We start from the raw sequence: 16,316 nt of genomic DNA on the forward strand, positions 1-16,316 counted from the left end.
AAATAGGAAAAAAGAAGAACAAAGCTAGTCTACTAGCAAGGTTGTGATGAGGCAGTTGTACAGCTCTGGTCATTGCTGGCTTTGTGGTGGACATGCATGGGATGTGTCACAGGTCAAACCACAGCTACTTGCTTTTTTTTCTGTGGGAGAGCAGTGTGGTCTGTGGCAGGATTACTTTGTGATGTTTTGAAGAAAAAAACTCTGCAGAAACAGAGGTGCAGGTATTAGGATAAGGGTTAGACTGCCACCTTTCCTGGCTGCACCCCTCACTTCAGTGTAGAGGCAACAGCAGAAATGGTGAAGGTTCCTGCACCAACCTACCCAATGTTGGGCCTGTTTATGCCATACACTTCCTTGGAGAGGAATGAAAGCCTCCTGCATGCTGCACATTTATGCCCAAGGCAGTCTGAAATCAAATAGATGAGTTTGGAAAAGTTACATCTTGTGGGTAAATGGAGAAACACCTCTGAGCTAGGATATCTTTTCACGTGGGGGAAAAAAAAAAAAAAAAAAGTCTTTAAAGAAGCCCAACTTCAGTTTTTTCAGGATAAATGGCTATCCTGAGGAGGCTGATGTCTGCCCAAGCTCCCTGGCAGAATCACTGCTGGAAGGCTGTTGATAGGTTTAGCTATTGCCAGGCTGGAGTTTGGTCTTGCATCCCTTTGCTTTGCCACGAGCTCTTGGGGGTGGCAAATGCCTGCAGAGGACAACAGTGATGGAAGATGAGAAAGGTACTGGGCATGGCCAGGGACTTTTTTGCTCCACCAGCCACTTCCAGGCCACTTCCTTTTCCCAGCACCAGCAGTTCCCCCAGGCCCGTGACTTTGAGGCAGCTGTGGTCAGTTTATAAAACTTGGTTCACATGTTGGTGCACATTTAGAGTGAGAACATGAGGAGCATCATCTGTATGAATGTAGGAAGGAAAGGGATGAGCTGGAGGACTACAAGCTCTTCCTTGAGTATGAGGGGAGGCAGGATGAGCAGCAGGAGGAGAGGCACCAGGGCTTTCTCACAGACAGCCCGAAGGGAAAGGCTGATGGCCCAGCATACGTGTCCCACAATGTCCCATGACGTTATGCTATAAATGACCCCATTGCTTCAGCAAAACATCAACCTAGGGAGGCTGCACTGAATCAGCAGTTTCCTTTCTTTTTTCCTTTCCTGATTGCAAAATCAGAGTCAACCTATTGCAGTCAGTGATGGTATAGTGAGAAATGAAAGACAGCAGAAAGCAGGATGGGAGCACACACAAAGGCTGAGCCAGCATGTTGGGACACGATCTCTGGCACCAGGGTGTGGCCCAGACCCTCGGCACCACGTGCACTGGGAAATGTGCTGCCTGTTTGCAGAAGCTGACATCCAGATAGAAATGCACCACAGCCTCCCAGGCAGCTAAATGCCCAACAGAGCAATGAGAACGTGGCAGCTTGCAGAGCTGCATGAGGCTGCATCAAATAGATATGAAGGTCTGACCAGCTGGGTAGGCAACTGCAGCTCATGACTTTCCCCCCCAAAAGTGGAGGATTGGTCTTCAAAACCCGAAGCACTGCATTTCAGGGGTGTCAAATTAATGGAATCTACCCGTGTTTTCACACCCATGCCAATTGGGCCACTGAGAGTGGTATGACCATGATTCACATGAAAACTTATCCCTGAGCTTCTTTCTCAGGGAAGGAGGGCACAAAGATCTCATTGCATCTTTTGTCTTTAGGCAGGCTTTTGAGAACTACGTCTGACAGCTTATTTTTAATACCTTGAAATAAAATGGATTCCACTAGACATATTATTAAAAGCCTCTCTGCTGTAAATCTGCTCTCTGCATGCACCTGAATCACATCCACCCCTATAAAACATCCACTTGGCAGCACAAGCACAGTCATTCCCAGCTCAGCACCCAGCAAGAGTAGATGGCTCCAGGGTTGTGCAGAGTGGTTGGCTGAACCACAAGAACCACCAGAAATGGGCTGGATATGAGCCTTTACTCCTGTGAGGAGGTGGTGCTGTGATGGGAGAGGATGCACAGACATTTACTGTGGCTCAGCTGATTGGTGGTAACCTCTAGAGCCTCCCTAATTCAAGAAGATATGTGAGACCTCCACGAGGAAGCAAATTATCCCAATTCCTACACAGAGTGTAGCAGAATGTTTAAAAATGGAGGATTCCTCTTCCTCCCTCCTGGGGACAAACCAGGTCACAGCTGCACAAGCACATTTGAAAGGGGAACACAGAAGCTGATTCAAAAATCCCCACGTATTTGTGGCTTAAGGCTTTCAGAGATTTGTACATCAGGTGCAGAACAGAGGGCTTCACTCTGCACTGTCAGGGTGTGGATCTCCAGCTCACCCCTACCTGGAGCTTTGCCACACTTCATTCCATGGCCAAGCAAAGCAGTGAGGAGGCAGCAGCCCCAGGGATAGACACAGACCTGCAGGCCCCAGGGATGGACACAGACCTGCAGCCCAGGACCAGGCGGTGTGACAGTGACTGCCTCGCACCTCAGAGAGGGCAGGACATGGTGCTTGCAGCATGGATGAGGAGGGCTTTGACCAGCTCCTACCAACAGCTCCTGCCCATGGGCCTGGGTGAGTCACTTTGCTTTGCAAAAGTCAAACCCAGCACAAATGGAGATGTCAGGATGCCAAATGCCAGGGGGGAGTTTGGCAGGATGAAGGCAATGAAATGGTGAAGAGGTAGGAATAGTGTCCGTGGGTGTGAAAAACTCATCAGGGAGAAAGCAGGAGCTGGAAAGACCTTTTCAAGGAGGCTGCAAGTGCCTCTTCTCCATATCATCCCAAACCCATTTGGGTTTCAGCATCCCCCATCCCACCATCATTCGCTTGTCTTCACAACTCCTCCTGATCCTTTCCCTCCTTGCACTTGAGTCACGCACAACCACTGAGGTGTCACCGTGGTGCACATTACTGTGTGTTTCAGTGACAAAGTCCTCAGCCTCCCCTCCCAGGACAGAGATTGCCAAGCTAACATTGAACATGGAATCTTCTTGGCTACCTGAGGAGGACTACTTGTGTTAGAAACAAAATGTCCATCCTATGCCTAACTCTGCCTCAATGCAGAGATGCTGAACACCTCCAGGTTGAAGATCTTTCAGGATCCTGCCCGAGGCTGCCTGGACTCCAATTAAGCACATTAGAGCAGCTCAGCATCTTAGCTGTGGGATTTTTTGAGGAACTGTTCAAGTTACCACATCAGAGTTCTCAGCAGTCTATAAAAGCTGAGCAGATAGGAAATGCATATCAGAAAGCATATCAAATCAGGAGGCAGAGAGGAAGTACCTCCAGTTCTTGTCCAAGGCTTTAGGATAGCCGCAAGAAATTTGTCATGCAAATTACAGACAAACACAGGGAAGACGGAAATTCGAGTGATATGAACTCTTTCAGTGTTTCAGAAAAAATTGGGTTTGCCTCACCTGCTATCACAACCTTTCAGATAAGTGGTAAGATTTCTTTTTGTTCAATGGGTTTCTATGGATTTTATCTGGTCTAAAACAACACATAAAATTGAAATATTGCATATTAAATGCTTTTTGCAGTGATTTTGATAGTAAATTAATTGCCATTTAAAAAATAGAAGTATGTCAAACTACCCTTTCTAACCAAAAGCTTATGCTGAGCATAAGAAAAAAATTACTTTTTTTCCTGTCTTAGAAAATGTCTAATTTTCTTGAGTAAGACTTTCATGTGTAATAGTCAAGATACTAAAATCATCAGACTCAATAAAAAAAAGTAAGTTTATGAATTTTCAGCTGAATATAAAAGCTTCATTGCTGACTAAGCCATTCTATTGTAAAACCAATTAAAATATTGTACTCTTTTGAAACTAAGACTTCAAATTCCTGATTACATTATTTTGGAAAAAAAGAAAAAACCTCAATTGAGGGTAACTTACTGAATGTCTGACGTAGTTACCAATGCTTCTGAAAGACTTTTTTTCTCCCTGAAGGCTAAAATTCAACAAAGCCATTTATTTCTTTTACACTTGCTGGTAATGATTGATTTTACATCTTATGACTTGTTTCAATTTGTTCTGCAGTTCAGTTTATTATCGATTTTTCATTTGTTTTGATGCATACATGCATCACTGTTGGAATCACACGTATGCGGTGCTCTGAGTGGAGAAGGAATTGCTTTGAGCAGCCCTCCAAATGGCAGCCTGGGACAAGGAAAAACTATGGAAACAGGGAGTTTATTGATGCAAAATGGGGGAACCACCACACTCACACTGATATAGGCTGGATTAATTGATGGAACTGAGCTGGTGAAATTAGCAAAGGAAAAGATGGCCAAGCAGATTGCAGAGCAAAGCCTGGGGCAGAGGAAGGTAGCCTGCCTTGCTCTCACAGAGGGACCTTGCAGCTCCACACAGCTGGAAAGCGCTGTGGCCAAGCCTGGAGAGGCTGCAAGCACGCGGAGATGGTAGGGGAGAAATGTGGGAGAGTGTCTACCCTTCTTCTCTTGGTTTTTAGAGCCTCGGGGCCAGAAAAAGGCATCCACATGCTGCGCTCGGACAGCCCTCAGCATGTACCTGCTGCTGCTGACGGCCGGCCAGGGGCTGCTGATGTACAAAGGTAACGCCACAACGCCACGGGCTTGGCATCCAAAGGGAGCTCTGCTGGGTGCTCCTGGGGGCACTGGCAAGCAGGAACGAGCGCACAGATCTGAAATCTCCGAGGGAGCGGAGAGGCTCCTTCGCACACCGCCAGGCAAAGCAGCGGCCGCAGGAACAATTCCCCCACCCCGAGTGTGTGCTTTGCATTTGCAAAAGCACTCCCAGCTGCACTCCTGGCTGCAGCAGGGACTGGCACATGAAAACCACCTCCCCGGGTCAAACAGGGGTGGTCTTTATCCCCCGGTGTCCCCCCCAGGTGCTGAGGAACTGCTCTGCCAAACAACCATTTCCCAGCCAGATCGGGCAGCGAATATTCATTGCATGGGCTTTTTGTTTCCTCAGTATTTAAGATGCAGAGAGAGATATTGAAACTTCAAGAGCAAAATGCCTCCTATACAGAAGCGATTCTGCAGCACTACTCTGCCAACAATCCGGCCTTGTTGAGAGGCTCTACTTGGAAGGACTTTCTCATGGGACAAGAAGAAAACTGGAGGAGAAGCTTAGAAGAGGAAATCACCATAATTAAAAGCAACAATGCAAACCTGATGATGAGGATGAACAACATCACCCTGGTTGCAGGTATGGCTCTCCATGCTGGCCCTGCAGTGGGGAGACCTGGCTCCTCTGCATCATTAGCGGGGCTGAAAACCCAGTTTAGATGATCCAATAATTAGGGCAAGACTGAATCTTCCTGTCAGTTAGTTATGTCCCCATGCCCAAGATGGGAGTCAACTCCAGACTAGGGAGCCCCTATAGGAGCTGGAGTACTGCTCTGTGCAAGCCCCCAGACCCCCTTGCAGCTGCACATGCAGCTCTGGGCTCCTCTTCCCTCCTGTGACTTGTAGATTTGGACTCTAGGTGCCCTCCAAAAAGGTCGTGTCTCCAGCCCACACCTCAATCCCATACTGCTGTGATCCTCACTGACTGCTGACTGCTGAAAAATACCCATTAAATATTTATTTCAGGGCCTCCTGGACGCAAAGGAGATCCTGGTCTACCAGGTATGTAGGTAACTGAGCCACAACTTCTCCTCTTTTCCTCTTCTTCTTTATTTCATCCAAGAGACCTTAAGTGAGGATTTGGGATTTCAGTCTCCAGACCCAGACCCAGACCCTACCTTGTGTGCAGACACCCAATGCCCTGGTCATGAGGACACCTGCTGTACCTTTTCACTGTCCTCCAGGAGCCTTGGCTAGCCCAAGTGCTCCCACAGAGGTCGATGCCCACCCTGTCCCTAGGAAAACATTGGCACAGACTCAGGAATGAGCTGGGTGCAAGTTCTGCCCTCCACAGCCATGCACAAGCTGCTGCCCTGGGTACCTGGGGGTTTGGGTAGAGCTACCCCTGCTGCAGGAGGTCAATATCTCCAGACTGTGAGGACGCAGCAGGTCCTGATCTAACGCTGGCTCCACTTTGAGCAGAGGTTGGGCCAGGCAGCAGTTTCTATGATCCTGTGATGATGATCTAAGATCCTTGTTAGGTCAGGTCTGTAACTCATCCATCCCTACTTCTTGGCTGCACTGATGAGATTTTCTGAAGGAAAAAAAAAAATTAAAAATTGTGTTTTCATATGTTCCTGGCTGCACTTAGGACGTTGAAACAGCACCTCCTGCCAAGCAGTGTTATTACACATCAGAGCCCAGTCGTTCAGCGCGTTTTCATGAAAGATCTCCCCAATGGTCCCCATGAGCTGGGCTTGGCAGGAAGACAAGCTGGCCCCTGCCCAGCTGAGCACTCAGCTGAGCTCCAAGGACTTTACTCAAGTGGTTGTTCTGGTCCCTGCCAGCTGAAGATTGGCCTCACTGGTGACTGAAATTGTGTGAGCAAAGGATGGTTAAAAAATTCGTCTCTTCTTCTTAGCCATTACTGTGAATAGATGATGTGTGTCAGCTGATATATGTATTTTACATCCCAGGGTTACGGGGACCACCAGGGACAAAGGGAGACCAAGGTAAGGCTTTTTTGACACCTGAATTACTTCTGTGGATGAACATAAAGTGGCTTTATGGATGATTTTATGAGCAATCTTGTCCTCAGCCAAGGTGTGAGTAAGAATGTCATTGGAGCTGAAGGAAATAAGCCTATGTAAAGCTAATGTGAGCAAAAGCAAAACTTAGCTGGAAAAAAAATCTTATTTTAAAAGTCAGTGTGCAACAGTCACTGTGGGCCAATTTCCCACTGTCACCAGCACCATTTCCAAGTGCACAGAGAGTGGAGTTTGGCTCATGCTCACAGCTGTGGTGGGTGTCCTGCTGCTGGCACTGACTACACATGGCACCCCAGGAAGCATCAGAAAAATGGTGTTGTTCCTACAGGCATACATGGACCCCAGGGGGAGAAGGGGAGCAAAGGAGCTCCTGGTCCTGCTGGCCCAAGTGGTGGTCCAGGAGTGAAAGGAGAAAAGGGAGAGATGGGGCTTGCAGGTAAGACTTCTTCACTATCTTAATATTTTTTATGTTCTCACACATATTTCTTCTTAAACTCATTCTACATAAAACAGCAGAAGAAGTTTTCATAGATCAGTATTCATAAAAATCCAAGCAGCCCTGAGCATGGTTTGCCAGTCAGAGGTGGAGCTGGTCAGGACACTTGACCTGATCTGAAGGGGTTTAATTTCATGTCATGCTTCAGCAAACCTCCCAAAGGAGGGCTGGGGGAAGGGGCCATGCAAAATGTTGATTCTGCACCATGGAAGTCTCTTTACAGAGTGACCTTTGTCTAATGAAAGCCACAGATATTCAATTATCAGCCTATCCTAGATTAAAGCAGTGATGTTTGCAGTAGGATTTCTATGGTATAAAATAATACAATATAATTTATATGCACAAGCATGTGGATGTTAATCCTCATTTTAGTGGAACCTCTTTCTGAGAGCTTTATGAGCATCTTACGTAAGCCTGGCTTTGTACACCTGAAGCAGAAGAGTTATGCAACGTGTTTCTCCCATGTGGCATGCGTTATGGAGGGCTGTTACTCAGTGGTCTCACTTGGGCTGAAAGCAGGAGAGGAAAAGAAAGCAGGTGATGTGTGTGGTGCAGAGCAGGGAGGACATTTGGACAGGTTGATAAGAGCTTCCTCAGATCTTCCATCAGATCCTGAATGCCCCAATGCTCTCATTAGCACAAGATGCTCCAGAAGAGAAGAGTGAATGTAGGAGGAATACCAAAAGGCAAGGACTTTGGGATAATTCTAGAGCAGAAAGATGAAGGAGAAGTCTTCAAATGAGGCACTTTCAAGTAATTCAGTTCTTTTGGAGCATGCTGATCACCTGTTCAGAGAAGACAAGGTTAAGGGGAGATGACAGAACTCTCTGGAAGAACAGGAGTGGAATGTGCTGCCCTGTATCTCCACTGTGTCTAGCAGAGGGGAAGCATTCAGATGCAGTGAGGGATATTTAACTAGAGGAGAAAACGTCCCAGTAGGAGGGACAGTTTGGGGAATAGATTGGAGAGTTGTCATGGCACCATGGCAAGCCTTTAACAGCAGGCCAGACAAACATCTGGCCAGGGAGGCTGACAGAGCCAGAGGTGGATCAGGCCAGCTCTGTCCTCCTCCAGCTTTATGGTGACAATGTCACCAAATGGCAAATGCAGGTGTGAGGCCAAACCTTGCTGCTGGTATGGCCAGACAGAGGTGCTCCACAGGCTGCAGAGACAACAAATCTGGGGTTTTTTTTAATTTACATGTGCATGCTGTGCTGTTTGATAGGTCCCCAAGGACGGAAAGGTGACACGGGCGAGAAGGGAGACCCCGGGTCCCCAGGAATCATGGGTCCTAAGGGTGAGCATGGATTCCCAGGAGTGCCAGGCTACCAGGGTAAGTGCAGAGGACACAGTGGGACAGGGTGCAGGGCTGCCCCACTGAGGGGCTGGGCTAAGGCTGGTCTGCACTGATGCCAGGGTGTCGTTGCAGGGAGCCCGGGGAATCCTGGACCTCCTGGGCCCAAAGGAGAGGCAGGTAAGCTGTACAGAAGGTGCAATTTCTTGTAGAGGCATAAGACTGATCTCTTTAATGTGGTGTTTTGTGACAAGGAAAGCTGCAGCTGGTCTAGATCCCAGCATGGGTAAGAGAAGATGATGATTAGATGAAGAAACCATGCCAATGTTTCAATGTCATCCAAACTCATCCAGCAGCCTTGGCGGTCTCTTGTGGGCCCCACTCACTGTGCAGGAGACTGAGAGGGAAAGAAGGGCCATGGCCTCCTTCCTGACACCTGTGGACACACAAGGGCAGAAATTGGCTGCTCTTTTGGGAAGAACTTGTGCATTTCAAGGCTGACAGTCAGCCAGGACCTGGTTCCATGCAGCCTTTCACTCCAGATCATCCCTGACAGCATTGCTAAGATTAGCACTGCCAGGATTGCAATCTGGAGACAGCCAGTGTTTGTTTTGCCTTCATAGGCTCAGCTCAGTGCGCAAAGGCTGGTGATTGAGCTGTCTGTCTTTTGATCTCCTTCATGTGTTGTGTGGCATTTCATATTGTGCTGCTTTCACTCAACCTCAAGGTGCAACTGGACAACTTGGACCTCCTGGAAGCCCTGGCCCTGAAGGCAGACCTGGTCAGAAAGGGGAGAAGGGGGACCAGGGCCCCAAAGGTAGCCCAGGTACAGCCCTGCTCAAACCTATAACTCATAGCCCTCCTACTCTGGCCTCACTTTGTGTGATGGGTTCACCCTTACTGATTTCTTTTTGATTTTAGGAGCACAAGGCATTGCTGGACTCAAAGGTGCACAGGGAGAACGAGGAATAGCAGGTAAAGGAGAATAAAACAGGTTTGGGGTCAACAACACACATCATGCAGACACCAGAAAGGGAACTACACCACCAAGAGGAGACCTCTTGAGTTTTCTTCTTGGACTCCCAATGCATCCCAGGCTGCCATGGCACTCCTGGGCTCTGCCAGGCTGCTGGGGACTGACTGCTCACCAGAGGGTTGTTTCTGCCATCTGTAATATGTGTGAGGGGTGATGGTGCCTGAATTTTTGTATAAATTGAAAATGTACAAACAAAGAAGCAGTTTAAGATGAGCTTCAGGAGAAGCTGTTTCTCCACTGCCTGTAGTTTCTTGTTTGACATGGTTTGCACTGATTATGATGTGAAATAATACACCTGATTCAGAAATAGATGCTTGTAGTGTAGACACCAAAACTAGATGAGTTAAAATGAATTGTAAATACTAACTTGCATAAGCTTTTATAAATGTATAAACATCAGTCTCATGTTTGTTTGTTTGTTTGTTTGTTTGTTTTTTATACTCTTAGGACCTCCAGGGCAAAAGGGAGCAAAGGGAGACCAGGGCCCAGCAGGTAAACTCTTACAGCATGATTTATTCTAATACAAAGATGATGATACAAAGAACTTTAGGTGCCACATTTCACTGTTCTGCATCAATATGAAATGTTTGTCATGTCATTTCCCTGGGAAGGGACAAAGGCAATGACTTTTTCCTTCCACCCAGGCACCCCAGGCGCAGCTGGTCAAAAAGGAGCCAAGGGGGATTATGGCCCTAAGGGTCTGAAAGGAGAACCAGGACTAAAAGGAGCCAAGGGAGAGATTGGATTTACTGGTAAGGCTCTCTGCCACAGGGTCTGTGGAGCTGATGGCACATTTGGGTTTGGGACTGCAGATAAGCCTTCCTAGCAAAGGAATGTGCAGGGTGTCAACTGTACACCCTGGGAGGTGTGTTAACAGATGAGCAAGTACACAGATGCATTAGATTTTCTCAAATCCCTGATTTCACAGAAGACTGGAACAACCCACGTTCCTATTTGCTTTGTTCAGAGATACCAGAGACACCCTGGGATAAATCCCATGTAAGCATGGCACTCAGGAACATGCAATAGTAAAGCTCTTGGAAACACCGAACAGTGAGAATATTTAACTACACCTTGCTAACTGTAGGACACAAAAGTTGTTCAAAAGAGCCAACACTACAGGTACTCTCCATCCTTAACCTCCCTCCCTTCCAATCACAGAATGTTTCAAAAAACCATAAGACTTACTGAAAAAAAAAACCAAAAAAACAAACAGTTGTTACAATGGCCCATGGGAAGCAAACAGTGCTCCAGATGCTTTTTTCTTTTAACTGTTCACACAGAATAGTACAAGAATCCTCAGATATAAAATAAACTAGATTCTGTGTGGGGCTCCTCCATGCACTCCTCCTCTGGAGCTTTGCATCTGGAAGAAGGAAGAAGTGTAACTGGGCTGGCTCCATGCTCTGGGTGCATGTCATCTCCTGGTCCCCAGAAGGAGACAGCAATGAGTGCTTTCTGGAGGTGGCTTTGGGGGAAAGAGCTCCCTGGGTTTTTTCAAACACCCCTACCCTCAAGACCAAGGTGCTCCTCAAAAATGTGGAGGACTGCTGAGAGCACCTTTCTGCTCTCCCTGGAGATAAATCCCAAGATGCAGATCTTCCTGCAAGTTCTTTGGGAGATACCATGCCTGCTTCTGGAGATCCCAAAGCCTATCAGAGAAGTGATTTTACAGATAACAGTGGGAATCAGATACATTTCCCATAAGTGAATGAATATATGGGATTTTGAAAGTGGACCTTTTCTTGGGTTGCACATTGGGAATATTTTGCTGTATGTTATCCTACTTTTCCTGCCATGTTTCTTTTACATAGCCTTCAGGGTGTTCATTTTCTATAAGGGGAGGAGTCTGGACATCTCTAACTCACACAAGTATTCAGAACTAGATAATAACCAGATTTTTCCACAGGCAACTGTCAAATGTTTGCTTTTCTAATTTGAAACAGGTTCCACAGGACTGAAAGGGAGCAAAGGTGAAAAAGGAGAAGGTACTGGATTTTACTTCTTCTCTCACTTGCCTTCTGGTATCAGAGCTACCTGAGATCAGGACCAAAATACCCCTCTGCTCATGTTGGCTAACCCACAGCACAGCTAACAGAGCCAAGGAGCCTGTGCTCTGAGCTGCAGCCTGGTGTCTCCAAATGCAGGAGGGCTCTTGAATTGTTTGGATTTGAGCTACCAGTGACCTCTGGTTCCACTCTGGAGATGGGAACATCCCTCTGGTTTGGTGGTCACTGCTTCTATCTGTCAGTGTCATTTTCCTTATGCCTGTATGACCCATAGAGTTCTTTCCTTCTCTGAATTCTCAGCTGGCCAGGGTAACTATGTACGGATCGTGGGAGGAGACAGGAGGGGCCGTGTGGAAATCTTCTACAAAGGGTCCTGGGGAACAATCTGTGATGATGGCTGGTCCACAAGAGAGACCACCGTCGTCTGCCGAATGCTGGGATTCACCCGAGCCGTCTCTTTCTTCACAGCCCCATCAGGTGAGTCCACAACAGCCCACAGCCCTCCAGGCCTGGCACGGGTGGTTAAACACACACAGAAAGCACCACAGCAAGGTCACCTACCCCAGCAGCCAGTGATCTCCTCATTCCTCTTGGGATGAGGCAGCTGCATGTCAAGGGCTGCTTGAACTGTGCCCAAATGCTTGATTCCCAGGAAGCCAACCACGCAACCCAACACACGCCCACTGTCCACAGGGCTCTCTTTAGGAAAAAAGCATATTCCTCTTTCTCCCATCCCATCCAACAGTTTTTTGTTTGTTTCTTTGTTTCATCTTCCAAAGGTACCGGGCAAATTTGGCTTGATGATGTGAGTTGCACAGGGAGTGAAATTTCAATTACAGACTGTAGAAAGCGCAACTGGGGTGAAAATAACTGCAGCCACAACGAGGATGTTGGGGTGGAATGTGCTTGATGGGACGCTGAGTCTGTCCTGGGAACTGCTGCTGCCTCTGCTCTCCATGGAGCTCTTCTTCATGATGCAAACCCAATTTCATCAGGCTGTGCTTCTGTGTCTCTTTACTAGGTCATAGAAATATTGACAAAGAAAGTTGAATTTTTCACAAATCAATAACAGTTGCAAGACCCACAGGTAACCTGAAACATCCCAGCTGTCACAAAACAATTGGAGCTCAGGCATGTGAGCCAGTTCTCAGCTTTTCCAGCTACCTGACATCAGCTCATCTGCAGGAGCTCACACGTGTGACCTCTGAGTCCACAGGGAAGGGGATGGTCCACATTAGCTTAGTGCAGTAAGAGAATAGTATCAGTGTGCAGAAAGCTGCACTTACTGCAGCTGAGCTGGATAGTCCATCTTCATCATGCTGCAGTTGTGAACCTGAGCTTAAAACCCCCAGAGAAGTGCATACACCCAAGACAGCAGATGCCCAGGAATCATCAGATGATCTCTCTGGCATGCAAATATAAATATTCTTCAGAAACTATGCTGATCACACATTAAAGTGCAAAAATAAGTGCCTGGGATCTAGGTGCCATACTACCATGGTTTAGCATAGCACTTGTTTTTGACCTTAGCTAAGTCCTTTGCCTTCTCTGTCAGTGTTTCCTAACCTGTCTCCAATAGTAACACCCCTTACTTATCTGGTGTATAAAGCTAAGCACTTCATGCCTTTAGAAATTAGATGTTCCAGTAAAGCAAAATTCTGACAAATAAAAAATATAGCAAAGCATGAATAAGCTATCAATTGGTGTTAAGTATAAATAAACAGATAAATATATAAATATATAAATAAATAAATAAGCAAATAAATGCTCGAATAGATAAAGAAATAAAATTATACACACACACACCTGTAGATATTAGGGAGAAAATATTGAACTGGGGTTTCCTGGATGCCATGAGATTGATGCCATTTACATTGAATGAATAAAGGTGTCCCTGCAAGGACAAGGGCTGGACCCATCCTGACAGGATGCTGACGGGATGCTGGTCCCATCCTCACGGGATGCTGGTCCCATCCTCACGGGATGCTGGGCCCATGCTGACGGGATGCTGGTCCCATCCTCACGGGATGCTGGTCCCATCCTGACGGGATGCTGGGCCCATGCTGACGGGATGCTGGGCCCATCCTGACGGGATGCGCTGGGACCTGCGGGCTGAGCCGCGGGCACCGTCAGCATCTCCCGGCGCCCTGCCTGTCCCCGCAGCGGAGCCGCTTGTCTCAAATGCTCCTTCCCGGCACTAAGGGGAGCTCAAGGGCCGCCAAGCTCCGCGAAGCCGCTGCGGGAGAGCCGCGGCATCGGCCCCGAGGCTGCCCCTGCCCCGCGTCCCCGCCGCCTTCTCCCGCGGACAGCCGGGGATCCTGCGCATCCCTCTCTGCCCCCCGAGACCTCGGTACAGGAGCGATATCGACCTGTTGGAGCGAGCCAGAGGGGGCTGCGAAGATGCTCAGAGGGCTGGAGCACCTCTCCTAGCAAGACAGGCTGAGGGAGTCGGGGCTATCCAGTCTGGAGAAGAGAGAGCTCTTAGAGCACCTTCCAAGTACCTGCAGGAGAGCTGGAGAGGGATTTTTGTCAAGGGCATGTAGTGATAGGACAGGGGGAATAGCCTTAAACTAAAAGAGATTAGGTGTAGATTATCTGTCAGGGAAAAATTCTTTACTGTGAGGATAGTGAGCCACTGGCACAGGTTGCCCACAGCAGCCGTGGATGCCCCATTCCTGAAAGTGTTCAAGGCCATATTGGATGGGGCTTTGAACATCCTGGTCTAGTGAAAGTTGTCCCTGCCCAGGGATTTGAAATTAGATGACCTCTAAGGTCTTTTCCAAGTCAAAACATTCCATGATTCTATGATCACAGGAGCAGGAGGGCAGTGGCGGCCACAGAGGCCTGGAGATGCATCCAGAGGGTGCCTGTGATGTCCCACCTGTGTCATAGGAAAGGACTAAAATGTATTTTATCCTGTGGAACAGCTGACAGCACACACAGTGAGACAAAAGCCTGAGAGTGGGGTGCTTGGTTTGAGAGAATGATGAAGGCTGTGGTGGTTTCAGTCCTCAGTAACTGCAGCAGGGGTCAACCAGTCATCCAAGACAGAATTTTGCAAAATAAGAGCAGATGTGTTTAGGTCTCTGTGATGCAGCCCCTTGTACCTGATGGCTTGTGAGAGACTGCTGGGCAGCTGTGACACTTGTACAGGCCTTGCTCCCCACTCCTTAGTAGCTAGAAACACAATTTTTAAGGCAAACCCTCAGACTTTGCCAGCATGGCAGAGGTGTCCCCTTGGAGGGACAGAGGAGGGACAGCTGCACAGCTCATCCCCAGCCTCCCCCATGTGGGGGCAGGACACAAGTGCCAGCAGTGGCATTTGGAGCCTGAAGCTCAGCACTGGGATCCCCATGCAGCAGGTTTGGAGGGCACTCATGCCCCACATGTTCACTTCTCCAGTCTAGGAGAAGGTCCACTGGGGCAGGAAGAGTGCCACAAGTCACCATGGGGTGGTTGGTGAGCAACAAAAAATCCTTTTGCATCTACAAAAAGGGTGGCCCTGAGATTTGTAGGTTGGTTTGTGGGACCACACCCCCACCCTCCCTCCCAAATGCCCAGCTCCAGTTGTTCCACCCCAGCTTCAAGGTCTCCCAACCATCCTGCACTGCCCTGAAAGAGCTGCCTGTGACAGCTGACAAGGAATGGCACAGCTTTGCTTATCATTCATGCCCAGCACCAATTAAAAAGACTTAGTTAAGCAAAATGCAATTACACTGTCATGGATAAAAGGGATACAATTAATTAAAATGGAACACTTTCCCTTAGGAATGGTGTTCTTTCCAGATGCTCCCATCCCCATCCCTGACGGTTCCTCGTGATCTGAAGATGTTTGGGATGAATTGGGGTCTTTTGGGTAGTTTTGTCCCATCTTGCTGGCTCACATGTATTCATGAGGTAAGTTAACAAAGACCCTTGAGGACACAAATCTTTTCTGGAGCCCTAAACCAGCACTTCCAATGTATCTGACACTACCTTTCCAAGAAGATGAACATTTCAGAGAGGCTGTCTGGTGCCAAGCTGAGAGTTTTCTCCTTTTGGGGAGAATACTGACCCTTCTGTCATCTCTGAAGGAATGGGGAACAGCCAGACACTGTGGGATATGTGGCTGGAAGGATTTTCCAAAATTCACAGGGAAGCAACTGAAGTGAGGTGTCCCATCTCAAGCCCCACGGGAAGGGAGAGAAGCTGAAAAGCAAAATGTTTACCAGCTAAAAGCCAGTTCTTCAGGTTTCAAAAGCCTGAATTTTATGCTGAATGCATCATACCACACCTCCTTAGCAAAATTACTGATGATTCCAGCTGCAGAGGTAAAAAAGGCAATTAATGAGTTTAAGACATCGCATTAAAATATGCAATAAAGGAATTCGTTTTGTGCATTACATTCTTAGGACAAACAGGTAACAACTTTAATACACATGCAGGCTACATCTAAAGCTTAAACTCATCACATCATATATAGGTCACTAATTGTATTTTCATCCCTTTCTTCTGAAGTCTTCTGATGGTTTAGATCACATCACCACAAATCTGCCAGCACATTTCCTCGTTTTTTCTGTTAAACATCACAGTGGAGGGCAGCATCTGGCCTCAAAACCCTGTCTCACTTGGTGTCAGAACTGGTCAGGTTTTGCTTGGTTAACTCTTCCCACCAGCATGGTCCAGCAAAGGCCCAACCAAGCACCCACAAGCCCAAGCTCCGAGTGTTTCTGATCCTGCACAGGAGCCACTTTGGCTCTCACAGGCACTGGCACAACCATGCACTAAGCAGGCAGCTGCTCTGCTGTGACACCGAGCTGATTTTAACCCAAAGTGCTTAAACAAACTGTTAATGGAAGCTCCAAGTGATTATCCATTTATTTCAGTAT

The 16,316-nt window shown here is 47.7% G+C and overlaps 1 protein-coding gene across 2 annotated transcripts; it reads left to right on the forward strand.

Annotated features, from left to right (window-relative positions):
• The first annotated feature begins 2,282 nt into the window (after positions 1-2,282).
• On the forward strand, positions 2,283-13,137 carry MARCO (macrophage receptor with collagenous structure). 2 transcript variants are annotated; one of them, XM_038143551.1, is made up of 15 exons: positions 2,283-2,582; positions 4,484-4,585; positions 4,969-5,205; positions 5,592-5,627; positions 6,542-6,577; positions 6,942-7,049; positions 8,335-8,442; positions 8,539-8,583; positions 9,131-9,229; positions 9,325-9,378; positions 9,887-9,931; positions 10,084-10,191; positions 11,386-11,427; positions 11,749-11,925; positions 12,228-13,137. In XM_038143551.1, the coding sequence occupies exons 1-15, from the start codon at positions 2,375-2,377 to the stop codon at positions 12,356-12,358; spliced, it is 1,536 nt and encodes a 511-aa protein (XP_037999479.1). In that variant the 5' UTR covers positions 2,283-2,374; the 3' UTR covers positions 12,359-13,137. The 2 variants fall into 2 exon arrangements, with proteins under 2 accessions (XP_037999479.1, XP_037999480.1); XM_038143552.1 differs by lacking the exon at positions 2,283-2,582 and adding an exon at positions 3,250-3,454.
• The last annotated feature ends 3,179 nt before the right edge of the window (positions 13,138-16,316 follow it).

Source organism: Motacilla alba, chromosome 7, assembly GCF_015832195.1.
Source record: "Motacilla alba alba isolate MOTALB_02 chromosome 7, Motacilla_alba_V1.0_pri, whole genome shotgun sequence".
NCBI lineage: Eukaryota > Metazoa > Chordata > Aves > Passeriformes > Motacillidae > Motacilla > Motacilla alba.

What these genes read in the sequence shown, in the direction of transcription:
- MARCO (XM_038143551.1), top strand. Translation starts at nt 2,375, where the DNA reads ATGGCCAAGCAAAGCAGTGAGGAGGCAGCAGCCCCAGGGATAGACACA. An exon ending in GGGGCTGCTGATGTACAAAG is followed by an intron (nt 4,586 to 4,968) that starts GTAACGCCACAA and finishes TTGTTTCCTCAG; the next exon opens with TATTTAAGATGCAGAGAGAG. An exon ending in GGGAGAACGAGGAATAGCAG is followed by an intron (nt 9,379 to 9,886) that starts GTAAAGGAGAAT and finishes TTATACTCTTAG; the next exon opens with GACCTCCAGGGCAAAAGGGA.